A 19,864-nucleotide genomic window follows, 5' to 3' on the forward strand; every position below is an offset into this window, starting at 1 on the left:
CTTTAAGTCACTGACAAAAAGAGACAATATCATTATGAAAAAGTTTAAGTAACTCTCCAAACACGGGTGCATAATGCGGAATGCAAGAAAATAATAGCTTCAGTAGTCAGAGTGCCTGTTATTACTTACTGAAACAGCTAGGGGATTTAAACTGAACACAGAGAGCAATGTTTCACCTGGAATTGACCTAAGCTTTAAAAAATCATTAAATAATTAATGTATTAAATAACTTTTTAATTCTTTACTATCAAAGGACTTACCTTTGGCTTTAAGTTCTGATAAGAGACTCCCTGGGCCTTCATGTCCAATCAGATGACCAAGGTAATGGCCAGGGTTTGATTTATAGTACTTCTGAAGGTCTGGTATAGGAAACGTGACATAAAGATTTCTAATGTCCTTAATAGGTACCACTTTATAAAGTTGCTGAGGGAGGGGAAAAAATAAGATCCATAAACAAAAGGAAACTCTCATTATCTTATTATTCGCAGGAGCACACACGTTCCCTTCACACACACATTTTACTACAAACATCAACAAAATCGCAAAAGGACAGGTATGTAAAACTTAGGGCTACACTTTTGCCATTCATGATGCGAACACACAGAGGATCTCTCACTAGCTTACAGCTGCAACAAATTGTACAATCCTTACTATAAATTATATAAAATACACTCAGCATGGAAAAGTGGGTGGAAAATGAAGACAGAAATATGGAACTTAACAAGGACACTGATAAAGAAGTATTGAAGTGCATAATGTATTACTGAAACATGAAAAAATATCTTCTAAGGTATACACTCCTGCTGAAAGAGGTATCTCTATACGTACCCGAAGATGTTCTTCTTGGAAAGGATGTTCAGGAAACTCTGGTACAGGGACGTTTTTATTCTCTACTTCTGAAAATAACTTTACCACTAAGCAAGTCAGCTCATCCAAGGATTCTATAATACACAAACATTAGAAAAAGTGTAATCATTATATGAAGAGTCTGGCAAATTTGGATTTTGTAAATTCTTTGGGGGAAACAGGAATTACACAGAAAAGTAGTTTTAATGGTACGATGACCATTAATTTCAAAAAGGAAATCTATATAAATACTTAAGTGTTGAACTATAACACGCTATAAGCACCATGTTTATTAAAAGAAGGCTTCAACCATGATTAAAGTAAGTCCTGTCACTGGAAAAAAAACATTTTTAAACTGTACTGATGAATCTAAGCTGGAACTGAAGAGAGGAAACAGCAGATCTTGAACATTTACAAAAATAAGCATTCCACAAAAAGCTTAAGGGTCATGGAATTACAGCTGCAGGTTTTCCAGAGTGAAAGCATCTTTACCCAAACTTGGCTTTTCTTCAGCCTCAGCTCACCACCAGTACTTTATGTACACTATAAGCGAGGGTCATCTGTCCTCAGTACCCCAAAATTTCACACACTGTGACCTATTTAAGCACTTCTACTTTTACATCCATTTTAGTTTCAGTCCCTGACTCCAGTACTCTTCAAGATGGAGAGGAAGACCATTTGCAGAAAGAATTTAATGTTGTGCACAAATCCACCTAAGCTGCCCTATACTGCTGCTGCTGAAATACTGCCTTCAAAATATGTATTTGCTTAAAGAAATGCTTTCTGGAGCACTTCTCAAAGTGAGAGCAAGACACAAGAGACTCATCCATTAAGTTTTTAAGTATATGCCTTTCAAAGGTGGGCACTGAAGCAAAAATGGTGTGTTTCTTGTATGTCTCAAAGTACAACCTTAATCCTCAATAGATTTCAAAAAGTGGTCATCTTGTTAAGTCAAAACAATCGCAGTTAGATTTAGAATCTTTCCCACTCAACATATGTGTGCTCCTACATTACCCTGAAAGAACAATGCAGGAGAGAGAGAAAAAAAAAAATCAATGTAAACTAAGCTAGATCACTCTATAATTCAAGTTTGTGAACTGCACATAGTTCTATTAAAGAACATTTTTTTTTTTACCTGTGTAAGCAACATGCTCATTCATTTAAGCTTTACAACTACAGCGAGGGTTTTCTTTGGGACAGATTCCCAGCTGTCAGGGTGATTCTTACAAGAAAAGTATCCATTTAAGAGTCTATATGTAAACTGCTGCACTAAAGCTCTATGATTACTCAGTGAATTTTGCTTTTGTTCAGATAAAAACAGTAATTTAATTCCCTTATTTAATTTTAGCAAAATTTAAATACTTATTATATTCCAATTCTTCCACAACTTTTTACTGACACATATTTTAATTTGTTTTATATTATACATATGAAGTGGTATTACCCACATACCTACTAGGCCACACTCTGTTGTTAAATTTTTGGCAAACCTGTGTAAACATGATCTCAACTGTGGAAGATTTTAAACAGTCAGAACCTCTCTTAAGTCCATGCAGAAGTTAGGTGAAGCCTTTTATCTAAATGTTATGTTATGTCATCTTTTGATGACAAGAATTTTTTTGTAGTGGAAGTCTAAGATATGAAACCAGTATCAAAAGCCCTCCCAACATCTGAAATGAGACAGGCATCAGTCTTCATATAACAAACATACAATGACAGCAACCACTGGCTTACTAACGGATTTTAAAATTCCAGCTTTTTTTTTTTCCTATTGTAAGCTATAAACACATAATTATACATTGCAAGTTGCTTTGGAGACTTCACTAAACACAAAATAACGTTTGGTCTGTCTGTACAAGTCGTTCTTTTTTTCCCTTCTGTAAATTTTTCAGACACTTCCATACATTTTGTTTTCTTCAAACAAATACAGGTGAAGCCTTAAGCAACAAAACACAACTCACCTCTTCCTAAGACACAAATAGCCATTAAATTTGATGAATAATAAGTAGAATGGAACTTCAGTAGCTCTTCTCTTACATCTATTCCTTCTTTGGTTGGTCTAGTTTCCAGAGTGAGTTTGTTCCCTGTAACATAAAAGAGAAGTTAACAATACTTGATATTTATGAATTTACAAATATAAATAAATAAATATGCTTCCTCCAGAGGGATAATAGTTTTTAAAATAATTACTATGCATAATAGGCAAACTGGACTAAGAACCTCTCAGCTTATCAGAGACAATAAATACTTCTCTCTGCACATTCATAAAGAACCGAAGATGTTTTAGTCTTCCAAATTAATCTTTTTAATTTGAATGGATTATTTCAAAGCAATACAAGTAGTCCCAGGCTCTAATTCAGAAGAAGAAAGGTGCCAATAAGAACCCTTTAAGTGGGTTTTACTCCCATGCACAAACTCCTGTCACAGGAATCACTATGCGAAATCATTTATTTGTGGCAATGTATGCCATAGCTCACAGGCTAGTATATTAAATGAAGTAATTACTAACTTACAAACATAATCTGTAAATTGTCTGTTCAGCCTCCACTTCACAAACAGCTAAGCTGTTGCTGCGGTAGAACAGAGGGGAAAAGAACTACTACTCTCCCTGAATAAACCTATAAGAAGATAGTAAACTTTCTCCATGAAGTTATCCTCCTGTTAATTTGTGCAACCAACATCAAGCTTTCAATAATTTAATCTAAGGACATACTCCGCATTTACAGTCAAAGCAGAACTCAGGCTTAGTAAAAGAAAGAATTTGAAACAACAGAAAAATCTCCACTTCCCATTACTACAAGGACACACAAAACGGTCAACAGAATCTACAGATGAAAATTGTAAACTAATACTCCATCTATTGACTTTGAGACCAGTAACTCCCTTAAGCCACAATCAGACCAGGTATAGAAGAGGACAAGGGACAAGGAGGAAGAATAAGGCAAGAAAAAGTAGCAGAATAGTTTACTTGTGTGTTTATAGGAAAAACAGCAAGGGAGGCCACTGGATGAGCATGCCTGGTATACACATACACCCTGTGCACAAACCCTACAATCACAGATTTAAGTTAAACCAAACCAATGAGGCAAAACTAGCTACATAAAGAAGTATACTGTCCAGACAGTCGATGATTAGGTACAATTCTAATTACAACTGCAACATTTAATAAATCATCATAGAGAGGTTGCCTGAGGCAATACATTGCTTTATTTTCTTTGTTTTTCAAGTTCTTATGTAAGCAAAACAAGGATTCTTAATCATATCTAAAAATTATAATTAGGGTACTAAGTTTAAAATATTTTGTCTGCATTCCTACACGTCTGCAGAGAAATAAAATGCATAAGTTTTAGATAGACTACTGTCTTTATCCGCACAGAATCAATAACATTAAAATAAAGTAAAAAAATATAAACATTTAAATTAGAATTAGAATTAAAATCAAAGCTAAAGCTTTAGCTCAGTAACTGTGGTGTGGTAGTACTAGAGTATATTAAGTGGCAGCAATCAGAAGACACAGTGTAGGAAAATGGACACTAGGCAGTGCAAAAGTGTGTTGGAAAGTACTTGACACTGTTGAGGGTACTGATGGAGAAGAATTACCATCACAGAGATTAATCCAGGGAGACGGGTGAAGGGTTTCTGGGGACAAAATGGAAATCCTAACATGAAAGCTGGAAGATTATAGTGCATTTGTTTCTCTAGACAGACAAAAGGCAACAGAAGGTTTGCTGGCAAAACAGGCTGGACAGCAATAAGGAGTGACCTGAAGTCTTTCTGGTATTCTGCTAGACTAACATCATCTCAGCTGGTCAAAAGGAACCAACAAGAAGGATGTCAGCTGAAGTCGTCATGAAAACCAAATCACAGTTGTCATCTCTTTCAGTAAATAAAAAAACGATCAAAGCTGGGCTCTACTTCTACAAAGTCAGATTTACAGGAAAGGCTACGCACTATAATTGCGGAATCAGAGCCTAATCTAAGAAGAGGCAGGTATGAGCATTGCTATTGAACTTGAGAACATTTCAGGAACTCTCCCCGTAAAAACATTTCAACTTGTGTCAGCCACAAAACCTTCTTATATTGTTGAAAAACCACTTCTGCACTTTCCTCTTACAATTTTCAAGTGCTATCTATAAATTAAAAAATAATGCTCTTTAGTAGTAGAGATTACAGAACGTATTTTGGATGCCTGCCTGCCTGCCTGCCTACAAGTATGTGGCTCCCAAGACTTTATTTTCAAATTTACCTGTTTATGGAATAAAATTACAGTTTCCGTTTCAGACAACCTCTTTATTAGTGATCAGAGCAATACACGATAACTTCCATTTAAAAAAAAAACAAACCACAACAAAAAACCACAACTATCTGAACTTCTGCCAAAGCACTGAACATCTGTGGTTTTGACCATAAGTATGGGATCCTACTTTAATGGTTTTTAAATTGAGGTTTAAGGGTATTTATTTTAAATTGCTATTAAGCATTATGTGAGTAATAAAAGTCAAAAATCTTACAGCCATAAGATTGGGATTTGTCCAAGGCTGTTTCATTTGTCCATCTACTACTCTTCTGTTTTATGCTTAAGATTTTGTTTTATATTCATACTCAGAAATTTTCACGTTACTTGGCTGATCTTTCTGACTCAACCTACTCACTGTCATCTAGTCCTAACACAACACCAGTCAGCAAAAAGAGCATGTAGCTAACAACAATTTAAACATGGTTCATTCACTGTTATGAACAAAGACTTAGCAGTACCAAATTATGACAAATCCAGTAACTGGAAAGCAGCATTCACTGCAGTAATTACCAGAATCATAAAGGGAACTTCATCATTGTGTTGCAAGTTTTGGATCGCTCCATTTCCTACGTTCTTGTCTATCTATGTTTGGTCTACGATGTGGAAAATATAATAAAACACCAGAATAAACACATATGGAGAAGAAAAAAAGGGAATTGTTTCAGTCTGTCCTTAACAATTTTATATAAACAATACTACTATGTATATTCCACAGAACTCCAATGGATGGACAACTGTATTCTGACAAACCTGTTCCAAATTTACTGAAGGGATGATTGGGGTTTCCAGTGGCCTTCTCCAATTGAAACAACCTCCAGGCATCATTCATCAGATTCTTCTCATGCTCAGAATCAACAGCATTCACTTCCCTGTCTTTGCAGCTTTCATCAAACAAAGGGCACAGGAAAAACTGGGCAAATCTGAACAGAAAAAAATTAATTCAAGTCAAGAGTGCTGTACATAAATGGCCACAGAAAAGTATGAAACTTAGTACCTCCTGAAAACAGCTGAATATATTATTTTTTACACATTTTTTAAAAAATTCTGTAACAGTTCTGACACTTATTCACTATATTTCTCAACTTCTTTATTTACACATGCAGACAACACAACATTAACACAGGACATTACAAGGATCAAGAAGGATCTTTCAAAATAATTAATACACTGAAAATTATTACTGTTTTGAAGATTAGCTGCAAGCAGCTTTTAATCTCACAAATCAAATCAGTCTTGCCAGACATCCAGGTAAAATCCAAAGGGAAAATCCATTCTACTTCATGGACTATACACCTTACAAATTCCATCCCCTCCCACAGAAGGCAGAGATTTTGGTGAGTTCCTTTTATTAAAGTCATCTTAATGTATTTCTAGATGTCATCCTTCTTTTGCTATCAACTAAATAATGATGCAATGGGAAGCACAGTATTTGATTAGACGGGGCATTTGCACAATGCCCAAGTTCCAGATCATATTCTGTGCCCCACACTTCCAAAAATATTCAGTATAAACACTGTGTCTGAACTTCAAAAACTCTGCCTTGGTGAAAAACTCTGCTAGGTGAAAACACCTGAGCAAAACTTAACTGAAAAATATCTGGTATAAGTTTGAACAAATCCAGCACTCTCAACCCTATCTTTATTATCATAATGATAAAACTAACAAAAAAACTTTCACACTATTCCAAATACCACCTATATAACAAAAGAATAAATATAAAAAATATATTTACCTGTCTAGCGCACCTTCTAGATGTTCATGTGACACATCAAAGTAATAGTTGGTATGTTCTCCACTCGTGAAAGCATTTGAGCTCCCAGCATGCTCACTAAGAAATTGGCTATACTCATTCTCTTTTGGATATTTCTTGGTTCCCAGAAACAGCATATGCTCACAAAAATGACTAAGCCCAGCAATGTTCGGGGGATCAGACAAGGATCCTGCAGGAGGAAAAACTTCATGTAACAATTCATAAAAAGTAATATTAAAACATTAAATCTTTTAAAGTGTTTTACGTTACAGTATGTTGCCTTAGGCAATTATATCAACTCTGTAGATACAAGTAGACACCTTGTGCAGCTAAAGTCAACTAAGCTCAATCTTAAAAAAAAAAAAAAAATTTGGAATGAGTAACTGAACCAATTAGTGTCTCAAATTGCCTCTCCAGATCAGCCTGCAGTGCCTTCTAGAGACAGTTTTTCAATTGAAGTCCATGACTCATAATCTGTAAAGACCTGGCAGATCACAATGTTCTGACTTCTATACCTTGACTTTAATAACGGCACTGTGTTAAAAGGCAGCAATTGCCAGGCACAATTAAGGAGGTGTTTATCCTGTGGTTTATAGGACAAGCAATAACCTATAATTGCCTGAACACAAGCAGCTCTCAATGACCAGCTATTAGGTGTGAAGGCATGCAGATTAAAAGACAATGCCAATGTGGTAGAATGGAAGCCAGGAACGTGGAAGTTTGAGTCTGGCAGTCCTGCTTTGGAGTGTGCAACTACGTGCAATGGGAGGGCAGAGATGAAGGCAACAGATACATCTCCCACAGAACACGTGCAGGAACTAGATACTGCAGTTGGCTATTTCTGTCATACATCTGGGATCCTCTGAACTAGAAAATTAATTTTTGACAGTCAACTCCATAAAAAAAAAACCAGAAGTTTTCAAAGTTACTCTACTACTTCTGTCTTAACAACAGTAGCAGAAGCTCTCAACTACAAACATGGCAAGAGCACACTTCTGTAACAAGTAAGGATGCTTAGGTAATGTGTCTGTGCATCATACTTTCCAAGCAACTGAGAAACTACACAAGCTTGAGAAATACCTCCAATGTAAGAAAAGGCTTCCACTATTCCAAAAAGTCAAAGTAACTGCCTTCCTCTTCTATTTCCAGTATTTCTGTCTGCACGCTTAAGTGTCCTCTAACTCCTCCAGCACTTACAGCATTTTCACACCTCTACACATCAACAACTTAACATGAAAAAAAAGTCTGACATGACAGATGGAGCTGTCTGAAATAATTGCACTCACCCCCGCCCCTTTTCTGCTTCCAAAAGATCTTTCATAACACGAAACTTAATAGTTAAAAGAGGTCTTGCTACTGACAGAGCTACACTTGAGTACACACAGAGTACAGTACGGGAATTTAAATAAGTCTAATAATTTTCAACTTGATGCATCAAAGAATTAAACTCTAAATTACTATAAAAGACCAGGCTGCCAGCCAGATAGCACTCCTGTCAGTTTATCTACAACGAAGATACCAAAATGTAAAGCATTTTTATTAATCATATAATGAACAAAACATGCATTAAATACCTATGTGCACATCAAGTGCTGCTGAAGACTTATCTGTGGTAGGATCACTAATGAGAAGAGCTTTAATGCCATTTGCCAATTCCAGTCCACGATATTCTCGTTTATCCTCAGGTGATTTGATAATTTCATTTGTTATTCTCTTAATAGCTGGATTGTTCATTTTGTTGTTTGTCTCTTCCTGAAACCTTACAATGAAACAGAAAAAATTTCACTTACAACTTTTATTTAAGTCTTGCTGATATTATATTAGAGAATACCGAGCAATAGAGATAGCAAGAAATTTTGTTCTGTGCACAACTCACAGAACTGGCCTAAAAGTATAATTCAGACCCTGAGAGATATTTAAAAAAAAACAACAACCAAACCAAAATTAAACAACAAACCCTGAAGACCAAGCAACATGACAAAACGATAGATCATGTAATTGAGTGTTTAAAGTTTCATACTAATGGTAATTAGAAAAATAATTTTATAAAGAAATAGCATCCCCTATTCAATTATGATAAAAATTAAACTAAATGAAGCATACTATGCTATCTCAAGCATACTTTCAAGCTTCAGTGAAGTATTTCATGTGTCTGGATTGGTGGTTATATTATGAATGTCTTAACTTCGCAGTTATCAGATAAACAAAATTTTACTAGTAAGCCACTGGATTTGTAAACTCAAGCAAGAAAGAGCAACACCATTTACAATATTGCCATAAAATTACAAACACGCTACAGAACTGACACAATGAACAGGAACAGTCTCACGTGTTTCAATTACTATTGGTTTAACAGACATGCTACAGACATGCTTCTTGAATGGTACTATTCTGAAGTGCTAAGAAACCAAGTGTGATTGGTGTTATAAACTCTGGTTATTCTATTTTTTCAAAAGCTAAGAGAAAAGGTGAGACATTCTGACTTGGATATTTGGGGAGGTAGCATCGAACTACCAGGCTGCATTTTGAAATAAAAAAAAAAAAAAAACAAAAACCAAACACCAACACAAAAAAAAACCCTGAACAAACCAACCACACACATACACATAACAGATCCCAGAAACGGGAAATCAGTGCTATGCTCTGAGCCTATCATATGTTGAATTCCTGTGGGGAACAACTACTGAATTCTAACCTGGCTTTACAGGAAGGGTTGTAGAATGGGGCCTATTATAAATATACAGCACCAACCAAACTCAGGCTTTTCCTGCAGTGAAGTGTTGCTTGCCATATTGCCAAGTAAATTCCTACAGGAGGTTCATTAGTCATTGCTGAACTAACTTCATTTACAAAAGAAAACCAGATGCGAGTCTAACTTCCTACCACAACATATACAGAGGCATGAGAAATACCATCCTGTAAGCATCACAGAGATAACAAAGAGTTTCACAGTATTTACTTTTCCATTTTCAGGTTGTACAGTTCAAGGAATTTCATCCAAGTTTTAAGACTGCATACAACCTTTAAGACCGTACGGGATGTGCAACATGAAGGACTGCACAGATCTCATCATACACATTGTTTCAGGTCTCCAGTCATGACATTTTAACTAACTCTCTAGCTAGCAAATCCACTGCATTCTCAATGTTACCAGACATACAACAAACAAACAAAAAAATCAGATTATATATTTTGTTTACAGTTTAAAATTACAAATGAAAAAGGCAACTAGCTAATCAAAGCTCCTTCCTAAAATATTGCATCATTCTTAAAACAGAAAGTAGTTCTGCAGCCTCTGGTCCCTCTGGATTATCTCCTTCCCATTTATTCATGTGATTCTACGATTCTATGGTATAAAAACAACAGCCAACTTGAAGCCAGCAGATACACAGTCATCATTGTCAGTGTTATAATGAGGCTGGTAACATGCTGTTAATAATGAGCTCTTTAAGGGGAGAAAATTTCTGAACGCTAAGTCTACAGCAGAATCAGTGAAAAGCTGTTTGTGAATCAGAAAATTAAGATTTTCACCTGTAGCATAATGAACATTTATGTAAAACTGGATTTATGCTTGAGGAAAGTGATATATATGTAAAAAAACCCCAAAACAGTAAAGTAAGCACTAGATCTTTGAATACTTTAGAAAGAAGTAAAAAGATTACTTTAGAACTTTTAAACAGACTTAAGTTATAATGCAACTTTACATGAAAGAAAGTAAAATTACAAACAGGGATTATAATCCAAACTTTAAAAAACCATAGAAGCACTGAGTACAGAAAGCATCAATGATTAATCAGAATCTGAATGTCTCTACGCAAGAGCCATAAAGAGTACAAAGTAACTTTTTAAAATGGGCACTTCAATGCACTGTTCATTCTCTTTTATATTACACTGTCAAATTAAAGGTGGGGAAAAAAGAGCAAATTCAAGCAATTTTGTTGTACGAGTTCAAAAGGGGGTGTAAAGCAGAGGAAACTGCTAGCAATATCAACCAAGCATTTGGCTGGGGGATTGTCAACAAACGTGGCATTGGTTCCAAAACTTCTATAACGGAAACAAGAGAAGACATCCTGCTGCAACGTGCAACAAACAACTGGGGGACAGTATTGAAGCAGGCCCAAGCAAAACAACTTGAGAGATTGCAGAACAACTTAAATGTTCACCATTCAACAGTTGTTCAACATTTGCACCAAACAGGAAAAATTAAAAATCTCAAATGAGTGCCAAATCACTGTTACGAAGCCTGCTTTGCACTTATTTTGCACAATAAAAATGATCCATTTCTTGATTACATTGTGACGTGAAAGAAAATGGATTTTCTAAGACAACTGATGGCATTCCAAACAGCGGGTGGAACAAGATGAAGCACCAAAACATTTCCCCAAACTGACGCTGCATCAAAAGAAGGCTGTGGTCACTGTTTGGTGGTCAGCAAGTGGAATCATCCACTACAACTTCTTGACTCCTGGCAAAACCATCACAGGGTATTATTGCTAGGAAACCAACAAAATGCACTGAGAACTGTAATGTTTACATCCAACCTTGGACAGCTGGAAAGGACTAGTTCTCCTCCATGCCAACACCAGACCACATCTCATGAATGGCTCTGCAGAAGCCGCAAGAACTGAGCTACAAACTCATTCTCGCTCAGCTCACTCACCAGACCACTCTGCCACTGATTACCACATTTTCAAGCATCTCAACAACTTCCTGCAAGAAAAGGTTTTCCACAACCAACCAGCAGCTCAAAACACCTCAAAAGAATTCATCAGTTCCAAGACTCCAAAATTCTATTATACCAGAATATACAGATTTGTTTCTTGTTGGCAAAAATGCATAGATTCTAATGTTTCTTATTTTGATTGAAAAAATTCATTCTAGGCTGAGATATGCTGCCTTAAAATTGATGGTTAAAAAGGTCAATTATTTTTGTGCTAACTTAATATAAAAATGCCTTTTTGTTCAGAGTCCTAAGTGAAATATTCTACTGTACTTAAGATACCATGTAAAATTTATGAAGCGAGAACAGACACTATTTTTCATAGATGAAAATCAGTAACTAAACTGCTCTTAATTGTACTTCACTTCCACGCAATAGTATTGGATTGACATATCTAAGTAGGTAGCAACGTAAGGTCTCTGAATTTCCCAATTTCACTTTTGCTAAGGAACAACTATTACTTTATTTTCAGCCAAAATATTCCATCTCATTACGATACTAGTTGCTTATTGTAAGATGCATATATACTATAAACTTCCAAGTTTTTTTTTAAATGTTATACAATTTCCTTGTCATCTGATATCTCTTTGTTATTCCTACACCACATCATTAAGTCACAGAACTTTACTGTTAGTTCAGATGACTCATCTTTCCAATGTGATTCATCAAATTACGCAGCTTCTGTGAAATCTTATGAGATTTCAATTGATGTCTTGTGTAGCCACACACCTCCACTTCATTTCATTATCATTCGTTATTTCTGCCTCCTTCATAGGCTACCTCCAGCTTGGTAGTCAAATTTCAGTAGAGGAAAAAAGCTACAATTTTCAAAAGGTCAAAGTCAGTAATTAAGCCTTTAAACTAAGAACTGAAACTTGTATCTCTGCCTTCACTGTTATTTCAGTGGGCACTGTGAGTAAAACATTCTCAACTTCAAATGGGTTTCCATGATTAACCCACAATTACTACCCTTCAAACTAAACCGCAGTATCAGACAACTCATAAAAGCAAGAGCAGATCAACTATGTAATACTCCTGGAAGGCAACGCATCAAAAAAACAGGATCCATACTTTCCTAAATACTGTTCTTCCTGGTGCTATGTCATTACAACAAAAAAGCTAAGAAAGAAGATTTCGCTTAAGATAGAGTATTTATAGAATTTCTTTTTCTTAAGGAGTAAACTACAAGACATAATATTAAACATTCCTTTGTGTAACTGCTTTTCTGCGCAACCTTTAAATTGTCTAAGTGCAACTGCTTTATAACAATACCATTTTCCATTGTTTCACATAAGACCTCTCATCCACTACAAACCACTTCTTGAAAACAGAACTGCTTTTGACCACAGGGAAAAAAGTAACGGAAAGAGAAAGAAGTCTGTATTTCCTGTAGTTTTTTGATAAGTTGCTTAATTCCGAAAATCATGTTTAGATGCCGTCCTGAAGTACATGCGCTACATCTATTTCCTACGCTGTCATTACAGTGAGCATTCAATGCTGATGGTCAGTAGCAAAGAACTTCATCCATAAACTAGATGATACATTTATTGCAGAGCCAATATCCTAATAAAAATGTAATTAAAAGAAATGCTGTCATACTACTTTCATAAAATAGCAACAGAGAAAGATACAACAAAGAAAAGACAGCAAGAACAAATACAAAGCATTACTGTGGCACCGACAATTCTTCCACTGGCTCAAAAATTACAGGTGGCAAGATGCTAGGTGATAGAGCTGGAAAGAAAAAGGAAAAGAATGGGGATGTTTGAACTGGGAGTAGTGTCCCTATTCAGTGACTAGGAAATGTTAAACATTCCTCCTCATCATCAAAATTACTTCCCCTGTACAAGAAAAGTATCAGATAGAACAGATACTGAATTTCAAACTATAGCACTCTCAAGTAAAATTACATTCTATTCATTTTTTTAATCATTTCCAGGTAGGCAGACCTTTGGAACCAGAAAGGCTCTCTGGGGATGCCAGGTTCCACCCGAAAACAGAGTATTACAGAGAGCGATCAAGTGATATATGATTCTGCCTGACTATTTTAACCTTTCGAAGTTATTTTAGAAGACTTACTTTAATTAAAAATCAGCCAGTCTAGTCAAATCTAAGTTCAATGTTTGAATAATTAAAGGATCATATTTGAAAACCAATTAACAGAAACTCCTGAGGGTTGCTTCAACGCAAGAATGTAACTAGCTAATAAAAATGTGACCCTCAAAGCACAAACTCTAAAGTGCTTCTCAAGATTTGGGGTTTTTTTTCCACGACAGGCTGCACATATTTAAGTCAAATTCTGGTGCATAGGTCTGAGCAACATGAATGACTGTAAACATTAATCAGCTTGCAGTAACCAGATGAAAGGCAACAGTTACTAGCTCAGAAGACTTTGATGCTTGCTTTCAGTTTACATCAGTTGCCTTAAAATCTGGTGTTTGCTTCAAGCTTTTATGCTGCTGAAGCCAAATTCATTCTATGGACATACCTGTGGGTGTTGCAACATGCTCACTTAAGTTTACACTTGCGTACACCAGGATCTGAATTGCTCCTCGTTTCCAGCTCCTCATTTTCAGCTCATGTTTCATCTATCTTTTCAATACGCTCAATATGTCATGCTAACTGCAAAACAATTGTTATTCAAGTTCTGTATATTTGCAACTACACAAAAACTACAGTAACATTCAATGTCACATTTTGCACCTGTTACAAGTTCTGTAGTTTAATTACATGCATTCCCTTTTTAGTTTGGGTCTTTTTTTTTTTTTTTTTAATTCCAAACTTAATTGCCAACCATGTACCAGAGTGAAGTGAAACCTTTGTTGAGCCAAAACCTCCTCTCTCTGTTCTGTCCCAAGAGGGAGCTACCACTGCCAATGTGTTGGCTGTATTATTTCATAGAACCACCAGGTTGGAAGAGACCCACCGGATCATCGAGTCCAACCATTCCTATCAATCACTAAACCATGCCCCTTAGCACCTCGTCCACGCATGCCTTAAACACCTCCAGGGAAGCTGACTCAACCACCTCCCTGGGTAGCCTCTGCCAGTGCCCAACGACCCTTTCTGTGAAAAATTTTTTCCTAATGTCCAGCCTAAACCTCCCCTGGCAGAGCTTGTCCTGTCCCCTGTCACTTGGGAGAAGAGGCCAGCACCCTCCTCTCTACAACCTCCTTTCAGGTAGTTGTAGAGAGCAATGAGGTCTCCCCTCAGCCTCCTCTTCTCCAGGCTCAACAACTCCAGCTCTCTCAGCCGCAATGCATTTTGGTTTACAGTTCTTAGTAACTTGCATAAAGATTTCTTCAGCTGCCATTGCCTGGAGTGGAAGAGGTGCTGTGTGCTTCGGCAGGAAGCCCAGTGCTGCAGAGCTACCAGCCAGAGTTTTCTCACCATTCTTAGAGGGATAATAGAACTGAGTTGAGTACTCTGGAGGAGTCTGTGAACTTCTTCAGTTACAAGCTTGAGGCTTTGCAACAATAAAAATCTCCATTCTTCCATAGGTCTTCACCCCTCCTCTTTGACCCTGGCACCTACCTCCCCTCACAACTGCGGTAGAATTCAATGGCATTATGACATTCTTGTATGTGTAACAGTGATGCTACCAGTAAGTCAACCAACAATCCACCTCCTCTTAGCCTCTCAGTTCACATGTATGCTATAATTAAAAGCTATTTCTTAAGACTGATCTGTAGGCAGTACAGTTTTTTTCCTAGAATCGGACAAATGTTTTTACTAAGTTCTCTTACAAAGAATGTGTAATTGAAAACATGGAGTACAATCAACTCAGGTGATCATTACCATAAAGGATGCTTCAGGAGACTAGTCAAACCTCTTTCAGGCCACAACAGACAAGACTAGCAATCATTCCTTTACACATCTAGAGACTAAAACAGTTCACATCATTCAACATCCATAAAGCATCAACCTTCTGTGAGTTTACCTGTGAATTTACTTGTCACAAATCTTGAGAATGCATAAGATCCCAACACATTCCTGATGCTAATCTAAATAAATCTGACTGCATACACAGGCAGATAGACTGCACAAGTAGATAAACTGCTCAAAAATGTTAAAATGTTTTATCACTTTTAAACCCCTCAGGAATTGAGTACATTACTTCACACAAAAAAGCTCCATCTACAAAGACCTACAATGATTTAATCAGTGCTACAATGTTATTAAGAACAACTGATCATACCAAATCATGCATGTTTGAAGTTGATGAATATTTACACAAGTTTATCACATAGATCATTTAGAGTAAATTCTGAAATCTCACTACAATTAAAGCATTTTCAGACTCTCAGTCTGCGGCTTTTTGCCAAGTCTGTAACTGACTTGGAAAATTCCGTCAAGCCATGGTGGCCTGGGCAGATGCCTGCCTCGCTCTCATTCCCAGAGGGTCCAGATTCAACAGCTCCTAGATCACAGCAGTAAAACTTGGTGTGCCGAAGGTTTCATTGCCAACATGACAGTAGAACCTCCAACACCAGTGTACAGGAATTACCAGTAGCATCAGACAATATCATTTGTGAACTTGGCAAAAACAAGGGCACTGGGAGCTTCACATGTATGATCAGGCCCTAGCTGAGTAACTGGCCTGACTAGTAAGATGATGTGTGTTTTCAATAGTCCTATGTTGGTCAAACAGGACGGGACATACAATCAAGATGCCATAAAGCCCATTTAATGCCCTGAAACTACATTCCTCAATTTGACCGTTCCACAGCTTCCAAAGCACTGGGTAAAAACGTCAAACAAAACCACAGTATTTTCACAATCGTATTTCAGACATAGTAATAAAGCATAGTAAGTTTTAAGAATTTTCTAAATCATTTAAGCTTTTCTTATTGCTCCAAAAATTGTCTCAAACAATTCATCAAAACATACTCTCCAAGGTAAAGAAGTTTTATCCAAGTTCAGCAGAAATAAAAATTTGAAAAAAAAATTGAAATTAATTTTTCTCTAGCACTTCATTGCTTCAGTTTTTTACAAGATCGCTGAAGATGAGGTAAATTCCAAACACATTTTCAAGCCTTTAATTGTCTGAAAGATTAACTCTTTTTCAAAGGTAAGTAAAATTATCTGGTTTTGATCTTTAGATGTTACAATCACCCAGGATCTTCAGAACGATTTCACAAATCTGGCACAATACATTGGCTTGCATTGCTATTTCCACCAGAGTCTCAAACTGCATACTAAGAACAAGACTGATAAGACCAGTATCTGCATTATATGACCAGCTACTTAAAAGTATATTTCATTCATTTTCTTCAGAAACATACTCACTAATTCAATTAATTGCTTTCCATACCATATATTGCAAGTCAGTGGTTCTCATTCTCTCTTCCTCCCACCCTGAAGTTTTTCCTCTACCACCTCACAGCTGCTGGGCTTGGTCCACAAGCACAGTGCAGCAGTGGTGTCTAGCACACAGCCCTGAACATGCTAGGAAACAAAACTGGATGCTACAGGAGAGACCTCTGTGCTTTATTTCAACTGTATTTTGATGTGTATTTCATACATTCTACCTGCAAATAGCATATCAGATTGCCCGAGACTCTTTGTAAAGCCAACTCACTTAACACTTTATGTTACCATCTGTCTCATACCCTCAAAAAGAAAAACTTGTGAGGTCTGAATTAAAAAAATAAGATGAGACTAAAACTTTAGTTATACTGCATAACGACGAGAAATACACACAGAAAGATGACAGAACTGGCAAGAAAATCTGATCTGGCAACAAAACCAGAAAGAACTTTAGAGCTCTGATTCATTAAAAGTGCTATAATCCCACATTAAAAGCAACTGTTTACCTAACACTACAGCTTTGATATAACCAACAGACCTGTAACAAGGAGCAGTTTGCAAGAGTCAGCGGTGTATTCAACAAAGAAAGTCCTGGCTGTTTACCTATCTTGTGGTTAATTTTTTACAATTTTGGACAATTAAATTCCAGTTCTACTGTTAATGCTGTAAGTAAATTCTCAGCGTCACAGCATTTCTTCCCATTTCAATTGTTCAGGCAAGGTGTAGTTCTGACTCATTTTAAAAACAAGCCACAGAAGATGAGAACTAATTTGAAAGTTGTTCACTATAGCTTTCTAACAAGCTCCATATTTTATCAACTTACGGACATCACAAAAGCAGAGAACACGAAGACACTCACTGATGGGCCAAGCAGATACAAACACATAACTAGACAAATAACCGATTAAATTAATTCCTCTATAGACATTTTTTTATAACAAATGCTCTGATTTTACCCTGTTAAAAGATCAATACAACAAAAGTATTATGAGAGCATCTAATACAATAGAATTAATAAATTAAAAATATCAACCCAACAAGCGATCTTTCAAATGGTCTGACAGTATTTTTAGTAAATGATTTCTACAACAACTTGCAATGACCCTTAGCTAGACGCCTAAAAACTTCCAGTTCGGTGAAACGCTGGAGGTAATGAACTTTATGTCCCTTCCCTCTTTCTTCTTCTGGACCTAACAGGGTAGGGAACTACTTTTGTACTCACGTGCAAAGTACGAACAGATAATTTCAATGCCGTAGGTGAGATGAAAACGGGTAGGCAAGTAGTTCTGAGAAATTATCTTGCAACTCAATGTACAGATGAAGGTTAAAAATTATACAAGAAGAAAAAGTTAAAGCTGAAAAAAGGTGAGAAGATGAACAAAATCCAGGAAAAACTTATACAGGGAACATGCAATTGAAAAAAAGACTATTAAAGTTTTCACGTTTGCCATCTTAACAAAAAAAAAAAAATTATTACATGAAAGCACTATACCTGCTGTCATTTCATCATTATTTCTGCAAATCCTAATTCACAATTAAAATCAAACGAACTATTCTAGTGGGACGTGTCCGGGCCCATTGCAGAGGGGCTGGAATCAGATGATCTTTCAGGTCCCCTCCAACCCAAACCATTCCATGATTTTACGATTAAATCGCGGTTAAAGGCAGCATAAAAACAAAACATGACAAACGTAACATATACTCACATACATAAAGCTACATCCAAATATCGCACATATTTACTTACTTATGGAGGAGCAATCTATCAGGAGAAACTACAGCCCGAGAAAAGCACCGGCTCGGAACACACCCTAGGGCTCACCTCTACCTCACTGGAGCACAGACACCAATTACCGAGAGCCAGGGCGCATCCGTATTTTGACACGCGAGCCCTGACGGCATGAGTCATCAGAACTCACTTTTTCCTTCCCCAAAAGATGCTACTTTTGACGTCTCTTACTTTCGCGGCGTTAAATATAGGCTCCGCCACAGCCTCCCGGAACGAAAGGAAACGCTCAGGCTCTCTCCCTCGCCCAGCCCCGGCCCGGAACGGCTCCCCGGGCGGGTGCGCGGCCCCTCGGCCCGGCCCGAGCTCGCCCGCCGCCCCTCGCCAACCTGCAATGTCGGCCAACTCTACACCAATTTCTTTTTAATAAAAATTAAACTTTTTTTAAAAAACATTCACGGATCGGGAAGACGGCAAAAGTTAAACAACGCGAAAATTCCACGTTTCCTTAAGAGAAGGGGGGTGGGGGGAGCAGAAGCCCAACAAAGCGGCCTCGGCGGTTCTCGCAGCGGAGGGGCCACTGGCGGCTCCCCGGGGCGGGCCCGGCCTTCCCGCCGCCCCGGCACCCCCTACCCCACCAGGCCCCGCGCGGGGCAGGGGTCCCGCGCCTCCCGCGGCCCCCGTACCCGTGGAATCCGCTCCGCCGGCAGCGGGAGAGCAGCGGGGCGGCGCAGGGCGCCTGCGAGCGCAGCAGAGCCCGCCTCAGCGCAGGAAGCAGCCGCTGCCGCATGCCCCGGCCCCACTCGCCTCACAGCGCGCCGCGGCCCGGCGGCGCCATCTTGCCACGCGCCGCCCCCCCGCCCCCCACGCGGCCGCAACCCCTCCCCGCCGGGCCCGTACCTGGGGCTGCGGGAACCGCCTGCGCTGCCGGCGCTGCAGCTGCGGCGGGGGCGGCCGCTCGGAGGAGGCGGGGGCGGCTGGGCGGGGAGCCGGGGAGACACTCGTCGCGGCGGGTGGGGGGGGCAGAGCCGGGGTTGGGGGGAGTAGGGGGGCTGCGAGGGGGGCAGAGCCGCGGGAAGGGGCGAGGGGGAAGAGTAGGGGAGCTGAGGGATGGAACAGAGCCGCGGGAGGGAGAAGGGGGAGCGGGGGGGTGGGGCAGAGCCGCGGGCTTGTGGGGCAGAACAGTGGGGAAGGGCGGATTGGGGGAGCAGAACC

At 38.4% G+C, this 19,864-nt stretch overlaps 1 protein-coding gene across 4 annotated transcripts in view; it reads right to left on the reverse strand.

The window, feature by feature from the left end:
- IDE (insulin degrading enzyme) overlaps positions 1–19,632 on the reverse strand; it is a 62,726-nt gene extending 43,094 nt beyond the window's left edge. For 2 of the 4 annotated variants that reach the window (XM_069864159.1, XM_069864158.1), the window contains exons 1-7: positions 19,336–19,502; positions 8,468–8,652; positions 6,876–7,083; positions 5,894–6,063; positions 2,808–2,930; positions 829–941; positions 261–423 (exon numbers count right to left, since the gene is read on the reverse strand). In XM_069864159.1, coding sequence (XP_069720260.1) covers positions 261–423; positions 829–941; positions 2,808–2,930; positions 5,894–6,063; positions 6,876–7,083; positions 8,468–8,652; positions 19,336–19,439 — 1,066 coding nt within the window. In that variant the 5' untranslated portion in view covers positions 19,440–19,502. Of the gene's footprint in view, positions 1–260; positions 424–828; positions 942–2,807; positions 2,931–5,893; positions 6,064–6,875; positions 7,084–8,467; positions 8,653–18,666; positions 18,750–19,335; positions 19,503–19,549 lie in introns of those variants that run through there. The other 2 variants (XM_069864160.1, XM_069864161.1) reach the window with 2 other exon arrangements.
- Between the last annotated feature and the right edge of the window lie 232 nt (positions 19,633–19,864).

The sequence above is a fragment of the Phaenicophaeus curvirostris genome, chromosome 9 (assembly GCF_032191515.1).
Source record: "Phaenicophaeus curvirostris isolate KB17595 chromosome 9, BPBGC_Pcur_1.0, whole genome shotgun sequence".
Classification (NCBI taxonomy): domain Eukaryota; kingdom Metazoa; phylum Chordata; class Aves; order Cuculiformes; family Cuculidae; genus Phaenicophaeus; species Phaenicophaeus curvirostris.